We start from the raw sequence: 21,392 nt of genomic DNA on the forward strand, positions 1-21,392 counted from the left end.
CCAGCAAGGCACCGTCTCTTCCCTCCGCTTGGGCGTCAAGGCTCTGCCCGGCTCCCTCTGCTGCCCGCCGCCATCGGTCAGGGCCGGGGCTGCGGGGAGAGGGCTCGGCGTGGTGGCACCTGCGCTGGCAGCAGGGCTGGGGCCCCGGGCCTCCCCACACACGCCTCCATTCTCTCCACCTTCGTACACAGAGCGGCCCCGTGGCGGGCACGTGCCGGGATGGGGGCCAGGAGGGCCCTCCGGGTCGGGGGGGAGCGTCTGAACGGGACAGACTTCACTCACGTGGCAGCTCAGGCCAGGGGCCTGCCACCCAGGGGCGCCAAGGGGAGGCCAGAAGAGAGCCGGGGGTGAGTGGGAGCTGGCTGTGGGGGAGGAGCGGATGTAAGGTGGGCTGGGGGCAGCGAGACGAGAAAGGCGGATGCGGAGGATGCAGACGCTGCGTCAGCGACACTGGGTCCCGAGGGCACGGGGTTTTACCTAGGGGGTGAGGGGCTCAGGCTTGCGCTTTAGAAAGCTCCTCCCCCCCCACCCCGCCCCGCCCCTGACTCCCCCTTGAGGGCAAAGGAGTTGCCGGGTCCGGGACAAAGTCAGCGAGTGGCTCCACCCGGTGGAGGGAGTAGGATCAGGAGTGTTTGTGGATCGGGGGTCGTGACACCGGAGGCAGAATCCTCCGGGACCTGCCATCGCTGTGTTTAGTGTGGGGGGAGGGGCTCGGGCAGAGCCGGAAGTCAAGGTTGGTTCGACGGCTTCTGGCTTGAACTTAACAAATGAGAACAGTTCTCTGAGATGGATTAATCGTCCTTCCTGAAGCCGGGGGCTAGAGGCCCCCCCCAACCCCGACTAAGATGCCTCTCTGCTGATGGGCTGCTTTTGTGAAGTCAGATATTAAATTATTAAACGCCTCCGCTCCGCAAGCTTCTTGCTTTCCTGGGGTGGGGGGCGAGGACAGCTGTCTGATCTCAGGAGGCGCTGAGTCGGGCCACCGGCTTCGAGTGCCCCGCCAGCGTGCATGCATTTTCCGTGCGACAGAAACATGCATCTGTCAGTGTTCTGTGGTCCATTCTGGACAAGGCACAGAGGCAGGGAGCCCGGGGGCCTCTCCCTGCTGCATGCGAAGGCCTTTTGGTGGAGCCCGGTGCGGGGTGGGGCTCTCATCTGGACGCCCTGGGAAGAGCCCCAGGGCAGGGTGGTGGCCGTCATCACCGCCTCCCAGGTGCCGCGTCTGCAGGGGACCGGGCTGGACATCTCGTGTGTTACCTGCAGGACCAGGTGGACACGCTGACCTTCCAGAGCCAGTCTCTGCGGGACCGAGCCAGACGCTTCGAGGAAGCTTTGAGGAAAAACACTGAGGAGCAGCTGGAGGTATCATGCGTTCCCGGTCTCCCAGCACCTGCAGGGCCCTTGCAAGGCAGTTCTGTTGGATCCCAGGAAGCCCGGGGCTCCCCCAGCAGTCACCCCGAAGGCAGGGCCCCTGTGCTGATCTGACGCCAGAGCGACAGCTGTCAGGGCCTCCCGGGATTTCAAGCCTGTGCCTGTCAGCACCTGTGTTGAGTCGGGATGGCCCTGGGTTCTCCATCTAAGTGTTATTCTTGCCTCGTTGCACACGGCTCCCCAGCCCCTGTCCCTGGGCTGCTGTGACGAGCTGGGCCTGGGAACACCCCAGCCTGGCCAGGCCCCACCCCAGCCCCACATCCCGTTCCCTCCCAATGCCGCCTGCAAGGGAGGCATCCCTGAAGCCCCAGTTGGTAGGGTGAGGGGTTTTTCCTCAGGTTGGCACAGTTCCTTCCCTCTGATGTAAGGTGCCAGATAAAATACATGAGGCAAAATACACAACCCCCAGTTACATCTGAATTACAGATAAATGAGTTTCTTAGTAACAAATATGTCTCATGCAATACTTATGTGAAATTCCAACATAATTGAACATCCTGTCTTTTTGTTACATCTGGCAACCTTATTCTCACATTTCCTTTTCTACGCCTTTTCTGCTTCTTAAAGCACTTTGCTCATTTCCTATGCGTGGCAGGGGACGGGGCCCTCCATGGGCACAGATGGGACCTTTCAATCCCCACCTGTCTGTTGAATCAAGTAGTCTGCGTGAATGTTAAAAGCCAGTGTTGAATGTACTGTTTTTACCCGCTAAGTTCCCTTGGGGTGATAGGCTGGTAGTGTCCGGCCACCCCAGGATCCGACGTTTCAGGGAAAGATGGCTTCATCTCTCCTGCTCCCCAAGGAGCTGGATTTTTAGTAGCTCCCCCAGTGGCAACTCATGGGTTTCATTACCAGGGAAGGCTGTGAGCAGTCTCCCTCTCGCCCTCTCGCTCTCATTCTCCAGTGCCTGTTAGGAAGCTTGTTAACGGATGACTAGATTTCGCCGAATTCACGGTGCTGGTGAATCCTAGGCTTCGCCGGGATGCCTGGTAAATAGCTCCTTGCTCTCTGCCCCTGTAGATTGCATTGGCTCCTTATCAGCACTTGGAAGAAGACATGAAGAGTCTGAAGCAGGTATTAGAGATGAAGAATCAGCAAATACACCAGCAGGAAAAGAAGATTATTGAGCTGGAAAAGCTGGTGAGTTGGCCTCTTACCTTGGGAGGCCCCAGTAACCTGCATGATATTCCTGTTGCCATCGTGGACGTCAGTAGTAACAGCATCCAGGTGGGGGCCCTTACATGCCCGGTGCTCACAACTGAGCAGAAATCGCCTTTCTTAGGAAGCCAGGAGTTCAGGAATCTCAGAGGTGGCCTCATTTGTAGAAACCCGGAGGCCGTCTGGTGCCCCACCTGGCTCCCCATCCACCACTGTGACGTGCCAGTTCCTTCCTCCACCCCAGGGAAGATGTGCGGTGAGCCTGCATCCGTGGAGCATCGCTCTTGTGCACCAGGCACAAGGCAGGCACTCTATGCATGTTTGTTCTTTAACTCTGACAGCAATCCACTGAGTAGGTGCTGTCAGGAGCCTCCTTATACAGATGCAGAGACGGAGGCTTAGGACGAGGTCATGTCTCACCCAGAGCCAAAAGGTGGTCCAGCCCAGGCGGGAGCCCTGGGCCAGAGCTCCAAGCCCCGGCTTTCACCACACTCTCTCCCTCACCTTTCAGCCTGGCTCCCACAGAACTAGCAAAGGGCACCTCTTTGGGGGAATAGAGCAGCTAGAGTTCACTTCCCGCCCCTGTGGGTGCAAGGGCTGAAGCTGAGATAGTCATCCAAAGTCAGCAGCAGAGAAGCCTGCCTCCAGGGAGATGCCATACTTGAGAGGAAGGTTGGCCCAAGGGTCGCAGGTAGATTAATTTTTTCTTTTTTATTGTTATATTTAAAATAAACTTTTGATACTCTAAAAGGAAATTATAAGATATAGATAAGAAACTTAAAATAACGTATTTCTACACTGTTAATATTTCCAGAGCCTTTCTTCTGTACAAGTGTACACACCCTAATATACAACCCACACATACATACGAGTGTTTTGTATCCCGCTTTCTTTCAGTTAGCACACCCTCAGCTTACCATCTCAGTAACTGATCACCTCCTCTAACTTTTCAAGTTCTCAGTATGTCTCAGAAATGTCCTTGAAGCCGCTATATCCAAACCAGGAGCTGGTCCCAGACCACCTGTTGCGTTCAGTCGTCACGTCCCCTCCCCTGACCTAGCACCATCCCTCTCTGGGGCCATCTCTCGCTGCATGGATGCCTGTCAGTCAGGATAAGGGCAGACGGGGGTGTGAGTGCCTATTGCCATCATCAGAGGCAATGCTGGCCTCCTGGCACCTTCCAGCAGCCCAGAGCTTCCCAGCAAGGCCAGAGCTAAGGCCAGCGGGGGGCTCGCGAACAGAGCCCTCCCCTGTCAGCCCTTCAGCCCTCCTCCTCCAGGCAGGGCCATCTGCATCGTTGTCTGGTCAACCACAAGCCTCTGGGCTTCTTTGGCTGTTTCTAGCCATGCTCCAGGCATTCTGCAGGCATGCAAGCGTTCTCATTCCAGAAACCTTTCCAGGCAGAGGCGTGGGTAGGGGTGGGGGGAAGAACTGATTTAATCACTTCCCATCACTTCCCATTTCCTGGGAGCAAAGATGCGGATGGGGTGAAGAGCCTTGCTGCAGGGCGGGGCAGAGCCCGGTCCTCTGGCTCTGATGCCTAAGCCTGACTCACGGAGAAGTGGCGGTTTTCTTTAAAGATTACTCTAGCTGTGAACTTGTCACATTCTTTTCAAAAACTAATTTATTTCTCAGTGCATCTTAGAATGGAGCTCTACCTTGGCTAGGTCTCAGGCCCTGGGGACACACCGACAGAGAGAGCGGGGCATAAGTTGCAGAGGAGTAGCGACCACAGAGGATGTTATCTTCTGACTATGTGCCACGCTGGGCTTGAGCTGCATGTTCCTGGCTGCCCAGAGCCTCAGAAGGAAAAGAGTGTGTCCATGCTCTTTGTATTTCCAGCCCTCCATTAATTCAGAATGTTGTAGAATGCACACAGGCCTGGCCAGAGATGCCGGTGCAGGGCAGACGGCCTGATGGGAAGAACCGGGGGACCCATCAGCCAAACTGGGTCCTGGTGGTGCTCACGGCTCGTTTCTGACAATGGCAGGAGTCTGGGGACACTCACTGTGAGAAATACATTCTACATAGGAATCCACTATAGGCACACACATAAATTGTATATATACAGTACGTACAATCCACTATATACACTAATATATACACACACATAATATATCTAAAAGGGAAATATATACTGTATCTAAAATATATACAACAATACTTTTACTGCACACAGTGCACTCTGGTGTTTTCTATTCTGTTTTGTTTAAAAAAGAAATGCTGGTCACGTCCCTCTAACCTGACTTTACAACCGACTAATGCGTTGCAAACTGCGGTTTGGAAAACACTGTTCTTGATAATGTTCCAAAGCCCAGAAGCCAAGGGCACTGGTCTGCCATCTATCCATAGGGCCTTGCTGAGAAGCTCTTGACGCTGCATCTTTTACAGGCAGAAAAGAACATTATCCTGGAAGAAAAGATCCAAGTTCTCCAACAGCAGAATGAAGACCTCAAAGCCAGGATTGACCAGAACACCGTCGTCACGAGGTAGGTGGGCCTGGGCGTCGGAGCTTCCAAAGCATGTGTCGCCGACAGGATGGCTTTGCTCTTGACCTTGGAGCGCTCTGCTTTTGTCCTCACTCCTCCGAGCCGAGGCTTCCACACGCAGGCTCTTGGCATTCCCCACGTGGAGGGAAGCGTAGAACACACGGCTCTGAGCACCCAGCCGATGGCTCCGCAGAGCAGTGGGTCCCATCTTGGTGGAAATGAGTGACACCAGCCAAAGGCTGGGGTGCAGCTGGGAGGTGATGGGGATATTTCTGGAGGAGCTTTTGGAGAGGCTGCCAGCTGGGGGTTCCCAGGCTAAAGAGAACCACCGTGTGAGCCGACGCCGAGCTCCATCACTGGGGCCCGCGGCTGCTGCACCAGCGCTGGGCCAGGTGGTCATGGCAGAGGAGAGCTGGCCTGGCCGGAGGGCAGCAGGGAGGGGACGCACCGATGCAGCTGCTCCCCAGGGACACTGCTTCCATCTTGGTTCTGCCTTCGCTGCTCGGAGGGCCCCAGGAAGAGAGATGGGGGGGCAGACCCACTGCCGTCACGACAGAGGCACAGAATGCCTCGGTTCCTTTTTCACTTAGCATCCATTAGCCGCAAACATCAACTAAGCATCCATTACGCACCAGGCGTCAGACTGGGTGCCGGGCGCTCGAGGAGGACCGCTCTGGGGCCTGTTCTCCAGGGCTCCGGGTCCAGCAGGCAGCCAGATGCACAGGCCAGAGGTGATGGCTGCCAGGGAGGCCTCAGCCAGGGCAGAGCGTCCCACACCAAGCCCCACTTCCCTCTCTCTCTTCCGGCGGCTTCTGCTCTCTCCCCTGGCCCCCAGCGCCTCCCCTGACCCGGGCAGAGGGGCTGTGGGCAGATCGGGTGTTGGCGGAGGGTCTCTGGGAACAGATGTGAGGGTGGGACGAGTAGCAATCACGTTTCAACGCCGCTTCTTGGTCCCTGGGGTCTGGCAGGACCCTGTTCTCCCCGCGGGCACCCACCACCTGCCCCCTTTCCCTGCACCCCTCGGCCTGGCAGACCTCAGGTTAAGTGCCTTCCGGCGTGACTGCTGCTCGACAGTTGCTTGTTGTCCCCGTGCAGACAGCTGTCAGAGGAGAATGCTAACCTCCAGGAATACGTGGAGAAAGAAACGCAGGAGAAGAAGAGATTGAGCCGAACCAACGAAGAGCTGCTTTGGAAGCTGCAAACAGGGGACCCAACCAGCCCAATTAAACTGTCCCCCACGTCCCCCGTTTACCGAGGCTCCTCCTCCGGGCCCTCCTCTCCCGCCAGAGTCAGCATGACGCCCAGATGACGCCACCACGCTGCGGGTCGAGCTGCGGCGCCTGGTCCACGAGCGTTTCCGCCTCGAGGGAGTGGTGTCCATGGACCGGCCTGACTGACCCTGCGCGCATGCCCAGTAGCTGCATAGCTGCATCCTAGGCAGAGTCCTTTTCTGATCCTCGTGTAAGACTGTCCTGGTACTGGCACTTAGGAAAGTGTAAATGGTAGTGTCTGATGTGCAAACGTTTGACCGTAGTTAGAGCCAAAAGAAAGAAACGCCAATTGTTCTTGAGCAATGAACTTTCACTGCAGAATATCAGGTTAGTTAACAAATAGCTCAGTTTTGAATATCCATTGAATAATCATTGTGTACTGCACCGATATGTGTGTATATTCACATATACGTATATACACAGGCAGCGGTTCTGAATTGCATTTTTTATAACATGAAGTGCTGACATATTTTGGTGGAGGTCAGCAGTTTTCTAACTCGTGCCTAAGAATTATTGGGAAATGAAAATGCATTTCTGTCTACCTTCCCAGGAATATTTCTACCCAAAATAGAAAAAGGAAAAAAAAAAAAAAGATACGGAGAAGAAGCGCCTTCCGACCTACCACCATGTGGTACTGTTTAACACAAACACCAGCCATTCATGAACGGTAACTGCCTTTGGAACAATCAGCTTCTTAGTCCACATGATTTGAGGTCACTATTACTCCATCCGCAAGTTTTAATTATTAATACTTCTGTCGTGAGCGGATAAGGGGTGGCAGTGGGAAACCCTGAGGGCATGAGGAGTTTTGCAGACGTCACTCAGGACAGTGGATCGTCTATATAGTCTTGTAAACACAAGTTCTGCTTTTTTTTTCCTAAATGGCATCTTGGAATCCATCATTAATCTCTTTCATCTTCGGGAAAATATGGAAGCACATGACCTTATAGGATGAGGGTGAGAGTGACCTTGGAGTTGGCCAAGACCATTCACGCTCCGTCCTCAAGAAGGAAGACTGCTAATAGGGTGTGTGTTCTGACTAAGCATAGAGTAGGAAAGCATACTCGGGCGTCCTATTTGCTTTACTCTGATGTGACGCTGAAAATGGTCAACTCACCAAAATATGACCCTCAGCCCCACTTCATTGGCTCCCCAATTCGGTTTGGTTCCGTAACCCAACCTCATTCCTGTACATTGAGAAGCTCAGGGGTTCCAGCAGGGGCTTCCAGAAAACCAGTTCTTCTATCCTGGGGGATCAGTTCCAAGCTATGCTAGATCATCACATGGCCTCCCAGAAACCCAGGTGTATTTTCTGCTGGATGACCAAGCAGTGCCACAGCTGACAGAGGTCCCATCTTTGGCCCAGGAGGTTCTTCCAAACAGAGGAAGGAGCCCGGGAAACAGCCAGCCAGCAGTGGCTGGCTTCTGGACTGGCATTTGGCTCTGAAATGGTAGAATTAGAACCTGAGAGGTATTCCTGTAGTGCTGTGGACGATTAGAAGCAAGACACACAAAAGAAAGAAGCGGTCTCAACAGTTGGTATGGTGATGATAATGATGCCTTTGTTTACTGTTTGTGACAAAGACCCTGCACTTTTCTCCCTAAGGCCCCTCAAAATGGTCCTGAGCACAGGACTGGCTCTGAGCATGCCCAAGGCAGGCGGACTCATGTAGGGATGCTTCGTGGGCCGGAGCCACACAGCAGGGAATACACGGCCCACGGAAGGGGGTGGCTGGCCCAGAGCCCTGCCTGCTCTGTGAATACGCGGCCGGCATAAAGACAGACCTGGTCTGTGTTCCTTGCGTGAGTCAAGGTTGGGCTTCCTGGCCTCATGTACATCTCACTTTTAGCAAACCTCCAGGTGTTTGCCCATCCTGGGGACATACACAGGAGTATCCACTGAAGAAACATTCTTTTCCTTTAGTGGGTCTGCATGATGCTGCGATGTTGAGTCGGGCCTCCCATGAGAGTAGATCATGCCATGTTGACTAAATACACAAGTATGTATTCTTTCAGCAGGCACCACCTGCAGACACAATAGCTCAGCCCTCTGAATAAGGAACTGCTTCCCTAACGGCGCTTGCTAAATGCAGTTACGCAGCAATACAGATATCAGTGTTATGTTAGAATGTGGTCCGGTGTGTTAGCCTGTTGCAGTCAAAGTTGTAGTGGTGTTAGAACGAAGTAATCCCTCACTAGGTGACGAGAGCTTGGCTCTAGCCAGCCCTGACCTTGGGTACTTGAGCTAATTCCCACCTTGCCCTGGCTTCATTTCCCTGTCCTGGACGCCCATCATATACGGCTCCTATCCCAGAACACGAGGGGTGGCGGCCACCGGCCCCTTCGGCGCCTCTCCAGCCCCCACACTGTTAGGACTTGGGCCTCTGTCTCCCTGACGTCCACCTCCCAGGCCACAGCTGCTGCCACGCCGAGATGCCGCAGCCTCCCCGCCTGCCGCTCACAGACCCGCCAAACTGCCCCAACCTCTTCCTGGCGCGTGGGACCCCGTCGGCGCCCTGCCCTCCCGCCGCCCGGCACACGCCCGGCGACGTTCTGGTGGGGTGGGCACACCTGGTGGCCATCTGAATGGGGTCACTCGTTCCTCTTCCGGCCCCTGCAGGTTCTGTGTTGCCTATTTGTGTTGGAAGCATATTAAAATGAACCTGAGGGACCTTCTGTGACATGCACTTGATGTGACCGTTGGCCTGGCCCTCCCAGGCTTCAGGAGGTCCGGTGGGGTCAGGCAGGGAGGCCAGAAGGCTGGGCTCCCCTTGTGTGTGCGCCAGCTGGTCGTCACTGAGCCGCGAGACCCCCCCAGCTCTCCCCCGACTCGGCGGATTCAGGATCCCTGCACCCATCTTCCAGCCCGGATCCTCCAGCAGCCTTGCCCAGGCTTTGGGGGCTCAGCGGCTGTGCTCCGTCTGCCCCGTCCTGGGGAGGTCCGGGTGGGTTGGAGGAGGTTGGGAAAAGGACACGAGATTGAGGCCAGTCCCCTCACCGTCAGTGTCGAATTCAGACGTGGCCCTATTGCTTCTACCCAGAGTGAGCTCGGTCGGTCCTCAGGCCCGTCCCTCTGCACCTGGCTGGTCACAGAGCGCTGCTCTCGGAGCACCGGGCAAAGGCCCGCCCGGCGTGGGGGCCCGTGGTCCCAGCACTGCCTCTTCACGCGCTTTCTCATGCCCTCGGGTTCTCGGGGGCCAGGCCACTCCCTGAACGTAAAAGTGCTCACGTCCCCCACCAGGGCCTTCAGGCTGGGCTGCAGCCACTTGGCTGCCTGCCCAGGAGTGTCCCTCGGGGCCTGCCCTGCCTGGGGTCGCAGGCTGGTTCCCTGTGGGGTTTGGAGGGACCTCCGGAGACTCCAGCCACTCTGCCCTCCCGAACCACCGCCGGACAGGAGCCCCTCGGCAGATGGTAAAGCCCCTTGAGTTCCCCCGGACCCGCCAGCACCTCTCCCGGACCCCCTGGGTCACCCACGTGTCCAGGTTATTGGCGATGTTTGCTATTCGTGATCTGCTTGTCAACCCCTCCCAACCCGTTCGTGTCTTCTGGCGTCTTGTGCCACCACCTTTATTATAGCCACCCTGCATTGTCCTCCCAGTCAGCACAGCCGCTTAACAGAGGGGCGCTGGCGCCCGGCCCACGGAGGAAACCGGGTGGAGGGGCCTAGCATCCGTGGAGAGCTGTGTCCTGCACGGCTGTCTTGCCGTGGCAGAGAGGCTTTTGAAGTCAGCCGCTCGGTCCCCGCTGTGCCAAGGGAGGCCACGGCCGGCTCTCCCTGCCTGCGAGGCTGGAAGGAGTGAGAGTGAAGCTCGGGTAGAAGCCGGGCGCAGGGCGTCCCACCCGCTGCTGGAGGCTCTTCTCACTCCGTGGCTGCATCCGGAACGGGCACCCTCGCATCGCATCCCTGCATCCCGTGCAGGTAAGAGGCAGGGTCCTGCCCGCTGGGGAGTTTGGGTCAAATGCTCTAAAAAATCACCACCACCGTCACAGGCTAGAGCTCATTCGCTTAAGTTTGCTAAATATCTCTTTTTTTTTTTTTTTGAACCTGTCTGCTTCTCTCAAACCTCTTTAAAGACAAAAGCAGGACACCTCGGGTTTCTTGAACGCCCAGCTCCGTTCCTTCCCCCTCAGCATGGGGGACATGCAGGCGAATTTGCCTCCCTCACCAAGTCTGGGCGAGTTTTCCAGAGACAGCCCCACGCGGGATAAAGTGCTGTGCAGCCTAAGCTGGGCCCTCCCGTCCCTGCAGGACGCCCGGGTCCCTCCCCACAGACAACCCGGACAGGCTCAGCTGCTGCTGTCGGTTTCAACTGCACCCAAATCCACGTAGCAGGGGCTGCGTTAGCAGACGCTCAACAAGTAACCGCACGGCTTCAAGGAGTAAAATTGTAAAGCGTCCGTGGGGAAGTCCGACCGCGCAGCGTCTCCCGGCTCCCGCACCTCAGTCCTGAGTGCCCGCGGGTCGGTGCTGAGAAGGAGGCCAGAGCTCACGTCATCAGCGGACGTACCACCTGCTTTATTCCCGAAGCCTCTCTCACATCGCCTTTTTTCTGGCCGTATTTATGGCTTGGTGGACAGACTTATACAGTAAAGCGAAACGATGCCCCTTGGAAGAGGGGCGGACAGGGCTACCCCGGGGAGCTGTCCCCCCGCTCCCGGAGGCCTTCTGGTGGCCGAACAGCCCCCCAAGGAGTCCATGAGATTCCTCCCCGCTGCGGAGGCCGGGCTGTCCGGGGGCAGCTTCTGACTCACCAGACGTGTTTCATCACCAAACTGTGCTCCAGGTGAGTTCCCACCCCCAGGCCTCCAGGCGCCCCCCGCCCCCACCGTCAGGGTTTCCTAGGAAACTGCCCCAAGCCTGGCGGGGGCGCTTCAGGCGCCCGCCCGCGCCGGCCGCTAGGTGGCAGTGTGGCGCCACGGGACTGGCCGCCCCGCGCCGAGGCGGGCTCCCGGGACTTGCTCGGGGAAGCCGGCCCGTCTACAAGTCCGGGTCTGGGCTCACGAGCGCCTGCCAGTTGTCACAGATCGCCTTGGGGGCGGGGGAGGGCGGGGCAGCTGAGGGCAGGAAGGGGCACCCTGCCTGCGTTCGTCCCCGCAGAGCCCTGGGGAAAAGGAGGGAAAGCGTCCACGTGGTCCAGGCCTGGTGGGTGGTTCACCGCGCGGCCGACGGATGCCCCTCACATCCCTGATGCTGAGCGTGCGGGGCCAGCAGCAGCCCCTGCGCTGCTCTCAGGCAGCAGACCTCCCAGCGTGATCACGCCGAGCCTCAGGGCCTGGGAATTCAGGTCCCCTTGACTGAGTGCGCCTCCTGTGTAAGAAAGCGCTTCCTTTCTCAAGCGGGGCGGGGGGTGTTGAGAGATCAAGGATTATGAGAAGAGCTACAGCCCTCCCCATACCCTCCCGCTCCTGCGCGCACCCCACCCTCCAGATGGGTGGCGGGCGTGTGGCGGGAAACGCAAGGCCAGTGCTCAAGGCAGAGGGCTTTGCTGCACTGACACCCACGTCCTTCTGCAAACGAGCAGCGTCATGCCCCGCAGACCCACTGGCAGGAAGACCTCTGGGCCCAAACCCAAGCCAAGTCCGGAAAAGAGTGGGAGGTGGGGAGACAGCGTCAGAGGATGCTAAATGAGGGTCGAGGGGTTCCCTGGCCGAGGCGCTAAAGCCGGAATGAGGATTCCCACCAAACGGCTGAAGGAGAACGAGGCAACGCGACATCCTTCCAGTTGTGGGGAAGCAGGCAGATACTCAAGAAGCAAAGAGCAGGATCTGAACTCCCTGCGGGGCACCCACCCCGGGGCACCCCCCCCTCCGCCCCCCCAGAGCTGCCGGAATTCCTGAGATCACACTGAGCACGCCCAGGCCATAGACGGAATTTATTAGGATTTGTGGAAGCATGAGAGGATGTACCACAAAATAGCTCGACTTTACAACATGAAGAATGGTATCAATGCACAGTGTTGTCAGCAAAACTGGGATACAGAGCAGAGGTTCACATTTTTTAAAGGCGATGGACGACATCTACTCTTGTCCTTAAAATAAAAACGGGGGGACCAGCAGAGGCCAATCTGATTTGCAGTTAGCGTCAGAATCTAAATCTAGTATCACAATTATAAGAAACTATAAGAAAACTATTAGAAAAATAGATCAAACAAGCAAAAATATTATACAATTTACATAATTAAAAAACCACAATTCTCTTAATAATGGCTCCACGTTCAGTAGAAGAAAGTGTACTGAGGAAACCACAGCTCTTCAGGTTTGATTATAAACCAACCCTCGAGAAGATCGTCACCCTCTGTGCTCCTTAGACCCATCAATGCTGAAAGGCACAACGTAAGCAGGAAACTTATCTTAAATATATAACTTCTCCAATGGGAAAATAAGTCCCAAACTTAAAAAGTTTGTCATCAAGAAACACAAAATCATATACCTTGTTAATAATTTAACAAAGTCTGAATGCATCTTCCCAGCCCTCCTCCCTGACTGTTTGGAGAAATCCCATTTGGACTTCAAGCCAAGGTCTTTCATCTCACAGGGGTTTTCAGCAGTTCAACACATTTACAAGGTGGGCCAGGGGGGCTCCGGAGAACTGTGCCCCAAGACCCTTGGCCAGTCCACGCCCCTCTTGAAAGAGCACTGCCACCCAGCGAAGCAACGGGCACAGAAAAACTTGGCCATAGTGATGAACAGGAAGGTCAGTTGACTTTTTTTTTTCTGCCTTAACCTCCCATTAGGTACTGTAACTACGATGACGAGATACAGAATGTCTGTAGCTTCTTGCACCACTGGACCAATAAAGCATTTCATTACCCAAAAAAGTCCACAAGAGTCTGATAAAATGTACATCTTGCTCTCCCTAAGAGGCCTTACATACAATACTCTCATTACCACGGCAAACAGATGCATTTTAAATTACACCTAACAATTATGCACAACATATATTTAGTTCCGTCTGAACTTAACTCACACAAGCGTCACATGCCTGCGCCCAGAGTGTGGTCATGCCTCTCCATCCGTCCTACAACACTCGGGCCACCGGGTCTGGCACCAAGTCCCCTCCCTCCTGTCTCCACGGGGCTGGTTCTCGGGTGCCAACAGAACAAGCGGCTCTTAATGTGTCAAAGCGGGGCATCCAGGTCAGGAAAGACAGGTCCCAGCATGAAGCCAGGCAGCTTTCCTCCAGCAGTGAGGCCCGCTCAAATGCCCGTGGGCTCGCCGACAGTCTGGGTGGGGCCGTTAGGAGACGTGTCCACACACCCCATGCTGACAGCTCTGCCTACAACGTCAGGCTAGACGCCACCCTAGGCAGGACAGCAAGACCTGTCAACTCACCCTGCCTGCCTGGAGGACGGGGTGGAGGGGAGGAGACCTGGTACAGCCCGGGTCCCCCCACCCCCTGCCGTCCGCCCCCCTGACGCCATGCACAAAGCACAGCAAACACATCGCGAGGCTCCTGCTGGGCCCGCGCCCCTCCCAGGTGTGGACAGATGTGTCAGAGATGGAGGAGGGAGTGCCACGGGCCCGGGGGCTCGGGGTGGGCAGAGAAGCCTCCACAGTGCCGCAGTCACCTGTGGACACAGGGCGAGGCCCGTGGTGTCCAAACTACACGGAACCAGGAAGCCGACCACCTGATGGAGACAGACTCAACGGAACAAAACCCAGAGTGGGGGAGATGCGAGTGACCCTGACGACAGTCTAAACTCAGCAGCTTCTCCAAGACGGCCTGGAAAGATGGCTCCGTCCCGCGGCCCTCTGGGTTTGTAAAAGCAAAGCCGGCCCAAAGTTGGGCAGAGGAGGTGTGAGCAGGTGAGCTGGGGGCTGTGCAGAGGCTCGAGCTCCTGCCCGGGGCGGGGGGGTGGCTTGGGGCTCACTGCCTCTCCGGAAACCCCGCCCCCCTCACTCTTTGGCACAGGTCCCGGGATCCGCGTGGGTTTTCACAAGGCCGTGGACACGCAGGGAGGGGGCCGCGGGCAGCAGGAAGGGGCGCTTCCCCATCCCAAGCGGGTCTTTCCAATGTGACCATTTGGGGCTGGTGCACAGATAAAAAGGAGACACGGTATCCCCTGCGGGCGCGTCACTGGAAATGTGGAACTTCCGACTCTGAGGGAAAACGTAGCCAAGCCCTGGAACCAAGTGCGGGAGAGGCTGGGATGTGAAACCGTCGGGCACTTCCGGCGGTTACTTTTGGCCGTGTGTCTGTGTCTGTGTGTCTGTCTGGCAGGTCTCTGTGTGTACGTGTTTGTGTGCGTGTCCAGCTCAGAGCCAGGAAGGAGGGGTGTGATCAGAAAGCCCACTGACTTCGGAGGCGCCGCCCCACGCACAGAAGAGAAAACCCTCGGCAGCGGCATGAAGACGCGCTCTCACAGGCCCCGTCCCGGGACCCCAGGTGCTCTTTCCGGGGGGGTGGGCGGGGGGCTTCTCGGGGCAGCCACCGCCCATCTGCGCAGCACTTCGCGGCTCTGGGTGAGGAAGGGGACCGCGTGTCAGGACGCACTCGCCCCGTCAGATGCTGAGAGACACTTTCTCGGCTGGAGAGCCACGAGCGCTGCTGGCTGAAACGGCAGTCGTGCAGTCTGCTGGGGGGTGTCACACGGGGAAATTTCAGCCAGAACGAAAAAGAGAAAAAACACCTCTCAACCTGCCACCTTTCTTGGACACCCTCATTCCCTCACGCTCTCTGCCTCTGTGGAAAAACAGCAGACAAATCAAGCAAACAAATGGCTAACAGGCCCCAAGAAGACAGCAGACAACCAAAACCCCAACAAAATAAGTTAATATTTATCAAAATATTGTACCAAGCACCAAGCTACATAAATTTAAATACCTTTCTTTGGAAATCCAAGCTTTGGGCTCTTATAATCCTCCCGCTGGAAGATTCACAAGTGATACTGAGAATAAAGCTTCCACGAGTGACCAGAGTGGCCAGAGCCTAGAACGAAGGCTGACCCTGCCATCTGGCTGCTTCACTCATTCTTGCATTTTTCTCCAAGAACTTTCTGGGGCAGAGGGAGAAAAGCCAAGGGCCATCAGTTCATCAGGCTTCTACCAGGTTTGTGACCAAGGCCAGAGGGGGAAGATACGGGGAGCTAAGCTTCAAAAGCAGCATTTACATCTCCCGTGGAGCCCAACATGCCTGCCCCTCACCTGCCAACACGGGCCCTTCCGTCTACCGAATTACACTCTCTCGGGAAGGCTCGGCCCAGCTACCGGGAGTGTCCCCAGGGCCTCGGGAGGGAGCGCCGTGTGCACAGGGACACACGGACACCGAGGCAGGGGTGCAGGGCAGGGTCACCGACCCGCACACAAACTCACAGCGTCTGGACGACACACACCCCACACAAGAGGCACAGCAATGTGACCCCAAACCATGTCACGTGCAGACCCCATACCCTGGACAATTCGGGGTAATCACTTGGCCATGTGCCGCGCCACTGTTAACCGCCAACTGAATTTGGTGGAGTGACTGATTCACAGCAACGGGCAGGAGGACTCCACGTGAGGATAAGACACAAGAGTGGCCAGAAGCAGCTGGAGGGCCACGCCGTCACTTAGGACGAGAGGACGCCGGCCTCGGGGACCTTGAGACCCAAAAAACCGACCTACAAGCGGCAGAGGAGGACTCAGGGAGGAGCCAGGACCACAGAAAACCCTGTTCTCCGCTCGGCTCACTCGAGGCGGGTCCTACAGAAATAGTGTCACATTCCAGTTATTCAGGACTCAGCCGGCGCTGAGACACACCAGAGCAGCAGGAACCAGCCCGGGGCCTGGACGGCTGGTGGCTGCAGGAAGTCCGGGTGGAGTAGCCACCGCCCTGGCCCCATGCAGAACCCGGTCCTGCGGCCCGAGTGTGCAGTGTGCGAGGGGGGCCGGAGCCCCTGCCTGGAAGGAGGCGGGAGATCACAGTCCTCACGACCCCTCTGGAGGCAGCCCAGAGGGCAGAAGCAGGAGGAGGAGACCGTCTCGTTTTCCTTCCTAAGTAAACTAAACCGCTGTCCTCAGGCTTGGGGCGGCCCCGTGGGGCTCAGCTGGGGACAGACCGTGTTGTGGTGCTCGGCTGGCATCTGGGGCGACTGTTCAGGGCTGGGCGGGGAGGCGGGGACTGGAGTGTCCAGCACAGTCCCTGGAAGGGAGGCCGGAGCGCTCAGGTGACGAGAGGAGGTGACCTCCATTCTGCCCAAGGCCGCAGCAGCAGGGGCGCCCGGCCGGCGAGGAGATAGGCTGCTGTCTTGCTCAGCGAGAGGCTCAGAGGCAGGTGGGCAGCCTCGGCCCCGTGGCCCCAGCCGGGAGGCGCCAGGTGATGGGCCCAGCGAGCCGGCCTGAGCAGGACACGCGGGCCGCAGGCCGCTCCGTCGCGGCACTGTGCTCTGTGGGTGCGGGCGGGTCCCGTGCATGCGCGGGGGGGGAGCGAGGTGCTGCCGGGGCCGTGGGGGCAGGGCTGTGCGTCACTTGCAATGGTCTGAGTGACCGTCAGGAGTCCCTGCTGGGTCGGCGGCCAGGGACGCCACCTCGCTGTGCCAGAGGCCGTAGCCAAAGTAGATGAAGAAGCCTGCGGGCCGAGGGCAGAGAGCAGGTGTGAGCGGGCACCGTCGGGTCCCGGGAAGCAGTCCCCGCAGCAGCCTCTGCAGGCGGCCCCGCCGTGAGGCCTCCATGGGTGGCGGCCCCATGCGGGGCCCCCGTGGAGGAGGGCGCGACTCATCGAGCAGGGTCGCCTCTACGCTCGGCAAAGGCGCGTCCTTCTGGGCAGCCTCAGGCCGGGGGAGGGGCTGGGCTCGGGGCCCCAGGGGCGGGGGTGGGTGCTGGTTCCACAGCCTCATCCACTGCCCAGCTGGCGGGGTGCCCCGCGGCCGCTGGGGGGTCCAGGACAGACCCTGCAGAAGTCACGCTGTCCCCGCCACGGTGGACTTCCAAGGGCGCCAGGGCTCCCGAGGCTCTTCGCGCCGTCTGTACAGCCCTCGTTCTCCCTACCTGAGTGACTTAGACATTCAGGTCGCCCGGGACTGCATGCAACCCTTGAATTTAGTCATTCTAGTGAGTGTCAGGGGCCACAGAGGTCCGTGCCCCTAACTATCCTGCCCCCCCGGGGCCACCTTTGTGCCAGTGACACAGGAGAGCAGGCCTTGAAGGAAGGACCCAGCCACCAAAAGCCCTGGGACCCAGGAGCGTGTCAGGGATGCTCGGAAGTGGGCATCCTCCACCTCTGCCACCTCCACTCCTGCGGTCACTGGGGCTGGGCGGTTTGGCCGCAACATGGCCTGGAGGTCACTGCTCTAGTCAGTGGCCCGGACCGGTCAAGGCCAGTCTCCCGGGCATCGGCCCCCGGCCTCCAACACTACACAAGGAACCCGGGTCCATCTCTGCAGGGCCTGCTGTCAGAGGCCCAGAGAGGGGCCACGGTCGGTGCTAAATGGGGCCAGCACCCAAAGGGTGACCCCTTGCTTCCCACAGGCCCAGCTAGTCCCCGCAGCCCACTGTTTGGGATGGACAGCAGACTCACGGGCTCGTTCTGAGAAAGTCAAGCTCTGGCCCGAGGTAACTAGTTCAGACAAAGGCTTTAAAGTTTATATCTAAAAGGGAGGGGAGGGCCCACAGCCTACCAGGAGTTCCTCACTGTCAGAGAGGAAACCGCTGACTACGCGTGTTTTCGCTGTGTTTTGAAATCTGAAGCGGGGGCGGCTGGAGGGCACAAGCCATCCAGCCCGTAGCAGGGAGGACGAACGAGCAGCTCAGCACAGGCTGGCGGGGCTGGGGGCCTCCAGGAGTCGCTGGGACATCACGTGCCGGTCACCTCGAAACCCACAACTCACGTACCTATCAGCATCCACACTGCAAACCGGACCCACGTGCCTTGGTCCAACTGCATCATGAGATAGACGTTCACAAAGATGCTCAGGACGGGAAGGACCGGCAGGCAGGGCACCTGCAGAGACAGGAGGGAGGCGGAGCATCAGGCCGGATGCCATGGAGAGCGCGGGACAGACGGCGTCTGCTCGAGTCATTTAGCCAAACTACCCAAGAGAAGAGCACACCCGAGGCTGACACGGACGGCCAGGTCTCCGTGGGGAGGGGCTGAGTGCCAGTCCCCAGTCCCGTACCCACACCCCGTCTCCCCAGCACACACTCCTATCCCCCCAGCGCACACCCCGTACCCCCAGCACCCCCCAATACACCCCCGCAGGCAAATCCTAGTAGGTGGGAGCTTGTTCTACGCTACTAATTGCCAAAGTGAGCTCTTGTCTAACTTCCCCTCTTGCTCCTCCCCTGAAGGGGCCGGAAGAGGGGCTTCTGCTTTATTTCTAAGACTGAACTACCTTATTATGTGTGGAATCTAAAAATGCAGAAGCCCTGGTCATCCCCAAGGCTTGGTGATGACATGCGATCCACCAGGGCAAACGTTCATTTATGAGAAGCCCAGAGAACGCAGGGCGCTACCCCACCTGAGGGCCAGGGCCCAGTCTCTCTCAGCGGCGCCGTCTGTGCCTGGGAGCCCCAGGCACACATCCCCCTAGGCCGGCCAGCGAGCACCTCCCTCCGGCCCACCCAGGCCTCGCAGAGCCCAGGTAGGCAGGGCGGCCTCCCGGCAGGAGCGCCAGGCGCACAGCCTCCCGGGGGGTTCCCTCCAGCCCAGTCAGGCCGAGCCACTCACCTTGAAGGAGAGCTTGGTCTTGCTCTCGGGCTGCCGCCAGATGATGGCTGTGACCACACAGCAGAGGAAGGCGGAGCCCATGAGCACGAAGACTGCCCACAACTCCCCATTTACCAGGGCCCCGTTGCCAAGCACAGCCACCATGCAGAAGGTGATGACCAGCAGGGCTAAGAGGGAGAGAGAGAAACGCACTTCAGTCATTTCCCAAGTTCCCACACGCAGATATCCTCAGTTCCCCCCAAAACCCATGGAGAGGGAGGCTCCGTTTCTGCAGGCACCAACCCCAATTAGGACGGAATAACTGACGTCACGGTCCAGGGCAAGTCCGGCTCTTGCCTACCCCTGTGGATAAGCAAGACCCCAAACAGCGCACAGGGAAGGACAGGCTCTTACCGATGAGGCTGGTTGAGACGTTCACAATTAGCCCAGAGAATTTGGAAGGCTCTGTATTTTTGGGTGAGAGTACGGTTTTCAGAGAAAACGTTTCTGCTTCTGGTAAAAAGCCCATCTGGGAATCGCTGGTGCTCACCAACTCGTTCTGGTAGACTGGATCGAGCTCGTCACTAGTCCTGGCCATCTGGTATACCATGTTAGGCTGCTCTGGTTGATACCTGCAAAGCAGCAGTTTGCTTGACCATCGTAATGTGCTTTAATTAATAAGCAAAAGGACACACACTAACTCAAGTTCTTAGTAAGCCTTCAAAGGTAAGCTGCCCAGGACACAAGGCATGAAACGGGAAGAGGATGATCAGAATGATACATTTTCCAGCAAAGAGAAACAGAGGAGGAGACCCAGGCCTCACCTTCTGCTCCTACCTCTCTGGGCAACACCCTCCTTGGTGTCTCTGTTATGAGGCAACTTGACCTCCACCATGAACCAGCCCAGAGGAAGGTCCCGAGAGTTTCTCTTGCTCTGAAAAGTAGCACTGGCCCTTGGATGCTTAAGATATTAGGCCACTTCCAACAAAACTATGGCTGTAGGGGGCTAACAGCACAGACAGAAATAGAAAGCAGTTACGTTAGGACCCTATCTGGTGCAGAGAGCCAGAGAACTGGCTCCGACAGTGGTCGGAAACTAGCAAACTAGCTCTAGCTGACTCTCCAGAGCCACTACTGAGGCTCACGCCAGGTAATCAGCTGTAGAGCACGTTAGGGATGGAATCAACGGCCTGGCAAGTGTAAACCCCTGAGGAAGTGGGGGGCCCTCCCCAGGCGACCACACTGAGCGTCTCCACGAGTCTCTGTTCTCATCACGCGCCCTCACCTGGGGTCGTTCCTGGGAGTGAGGCAGCAAAGCCCTGTCCCCCAGAGCAAAGGAAGCCTGGAGCAGGGGTGCTTGACAAGAGGGGCGCCATGGCAGCGGAGGGCCCCAGGACACCAAGCCTCGGCCCAGAACTGCTTTAGTAGGGCCCTCCGCGGGGCTGGCCCGGTCCAGACAGGACTCCAAGCCAGAACCAGGAGAGTTTCCCTGAACATGGTTGGCTACTCCGGGACCTGTAACGGCACTCGCTCACTCTGGGGCCGGTGCACTGCAGCCACGGAGGCATCACACTGACCCACGTTTCACAGGTCTTGGATTCTCCCAGTGCCCACCAGGGCCCGACCCCAGTCCTCTCTGTCCCAGAACCTGGACCAAACTGAAATCGTTACCCTAAGCCTTCAAAAATTCTGATCCAAGGATCCAGGCCCAACAGTCGGGTTGATAACCTGTCTCTACCCTCCCAACATCTAGCCAGAAAAATCAGGGCCCATGAGAGAGATAGGTGGGGCCACCCCGGACTCTTCAGGGATATTCTCTGTAGCCAGGCTTTCAACCACCAGATGCCACCCTCTCCCAGGCGGGTCCCAAAGGAGCTGTCCGCAGCCTGAAGTTTACACTGTATAAACCACTGACACAAACTGCTAAAAAGAAGGCTGGCAGGCACCTCTGTCCTGGGACCCAGAAAGCCACACCTACCGTAAGACCAACACACAGGCGGCCACCAAAGAGTAGGCCAGGAGAGTGCCGATGGACATGAGATCCACCAGGTCCTTCAGGTCGAAGAGGAAGGCCATCACACCTGGGGGGGGAAACGAACGTCAGGACCGAGCATGGCCCTCCACAGCCAGCCAGAACCACAACCCACCTGCGACCCAGGCTGTGTGAGGGGTGCTGCTTCTACTTGCCCCCTTGCCCTCCCCGGCCCTTTCCATGGAAAAACACTTGTGACTTTGCTTAAAGGGGAGAAAAGCTCAGGATTAACCATATACGCAGCTCTCAACAGACAGTAATAATAATTAACATTTATAAGGAGAGTACTTTTATCAACATGATCCTTTTTGACCCTCATGGCAATTTTGCCAGCCATCCCTACATTACAAATGTAGAAAGTGAAGTTCAGACATGTTGAGAGACTTACC

General features: G+C 57.4%; 2 protein-coding genes across 5 annotated transcripts in view; one reads left to right on the forward strand and one right to left on the reverse strand.

The window, feature by feature from the left end:
- MTUS2 (microtubule associated scaffold protein 2) overlaps positions 1-12,108 on the forward strand; it is a gene marked incomplete at its 5' end in the record, with an annotated part of 64,260 nt that extends 52,152 nt beyond the window's left edge. Inside the window, 4 exons of one of the 2 annotated variants that reach the window (XM_081215103.1) lie at positions 1,264-1,362; positions 2,452-2,571; positions 4,981-5,078; positions 6,174-12,108. In XM_081215103.1, coding sequence (XP_081071229.1) covers positions 1,264-1,362; positions 2,452-2,571; positions 4,981-5,078; positions 6,174-6,387 — 531 coding nt within the window. In that variant the 3' untranslated portion in view covers positions 6,388-12,108. The remainder of the gene's footprint in view (positions 1-1,263; positions 1,363-2,451; positions 2,572-4,980; positions 5,079-6,173) is intronic. The other variant, XM_081215104.1, reaches the window with a different exon arrangement.
- Positions 12,109-14,570: 2,462 nt separating this feature from the next.
- The window catches only part of SLC7A1 (solute carrier family 7 member 1), a 66,537-nt gene continuing 59,715 nt past the window's right edge, over positions 14,571-21,392 (reverse strand). For 2 of the 3 annotated variants that reach the window (XM_081215151.1, XM_081215150.1), the window contains exons 9-13: positions 20,950-21,052; positions 19,386-19,603; positions 18,993-19,159; positions 18,158-18,266; positions 14,571-16,895 (exon numbers count right to left, since the gene is read on the reverse strand). In XM_081215151.1, coding sequence (XP_081071277.1) covers positions 16,792-16,895; positions 18,158-18,266; positions 18,993-19,159; positions 19,386-19,603; positions 20,950-21,052 — 701 coding nt within the window. In that variant the 3' untranslated portion in view covers positions 14,571-16,791. The remainder of the gene's footprint in view (positions 16,896-18,157; positions 18,267-18,992; positions 19,160-19,385; positions 19,604-20,949; positions 21,053-21,392) is intronic. The other variant, XR_014013675.1, reaches the window with a different exon arrangement.

Source organism: Mesoplodon bidens (assembly GCF_964165515.1).
Source record: "Mesoplodon bidens genome assembly, chromosome: 17".
Lineage (NCBI taxonomy): Eukaryota > Metazoa > Chordata > Mammalia > Artiodactyla > Ziphiidae > Mesoplodon > Mesoplodon bidens.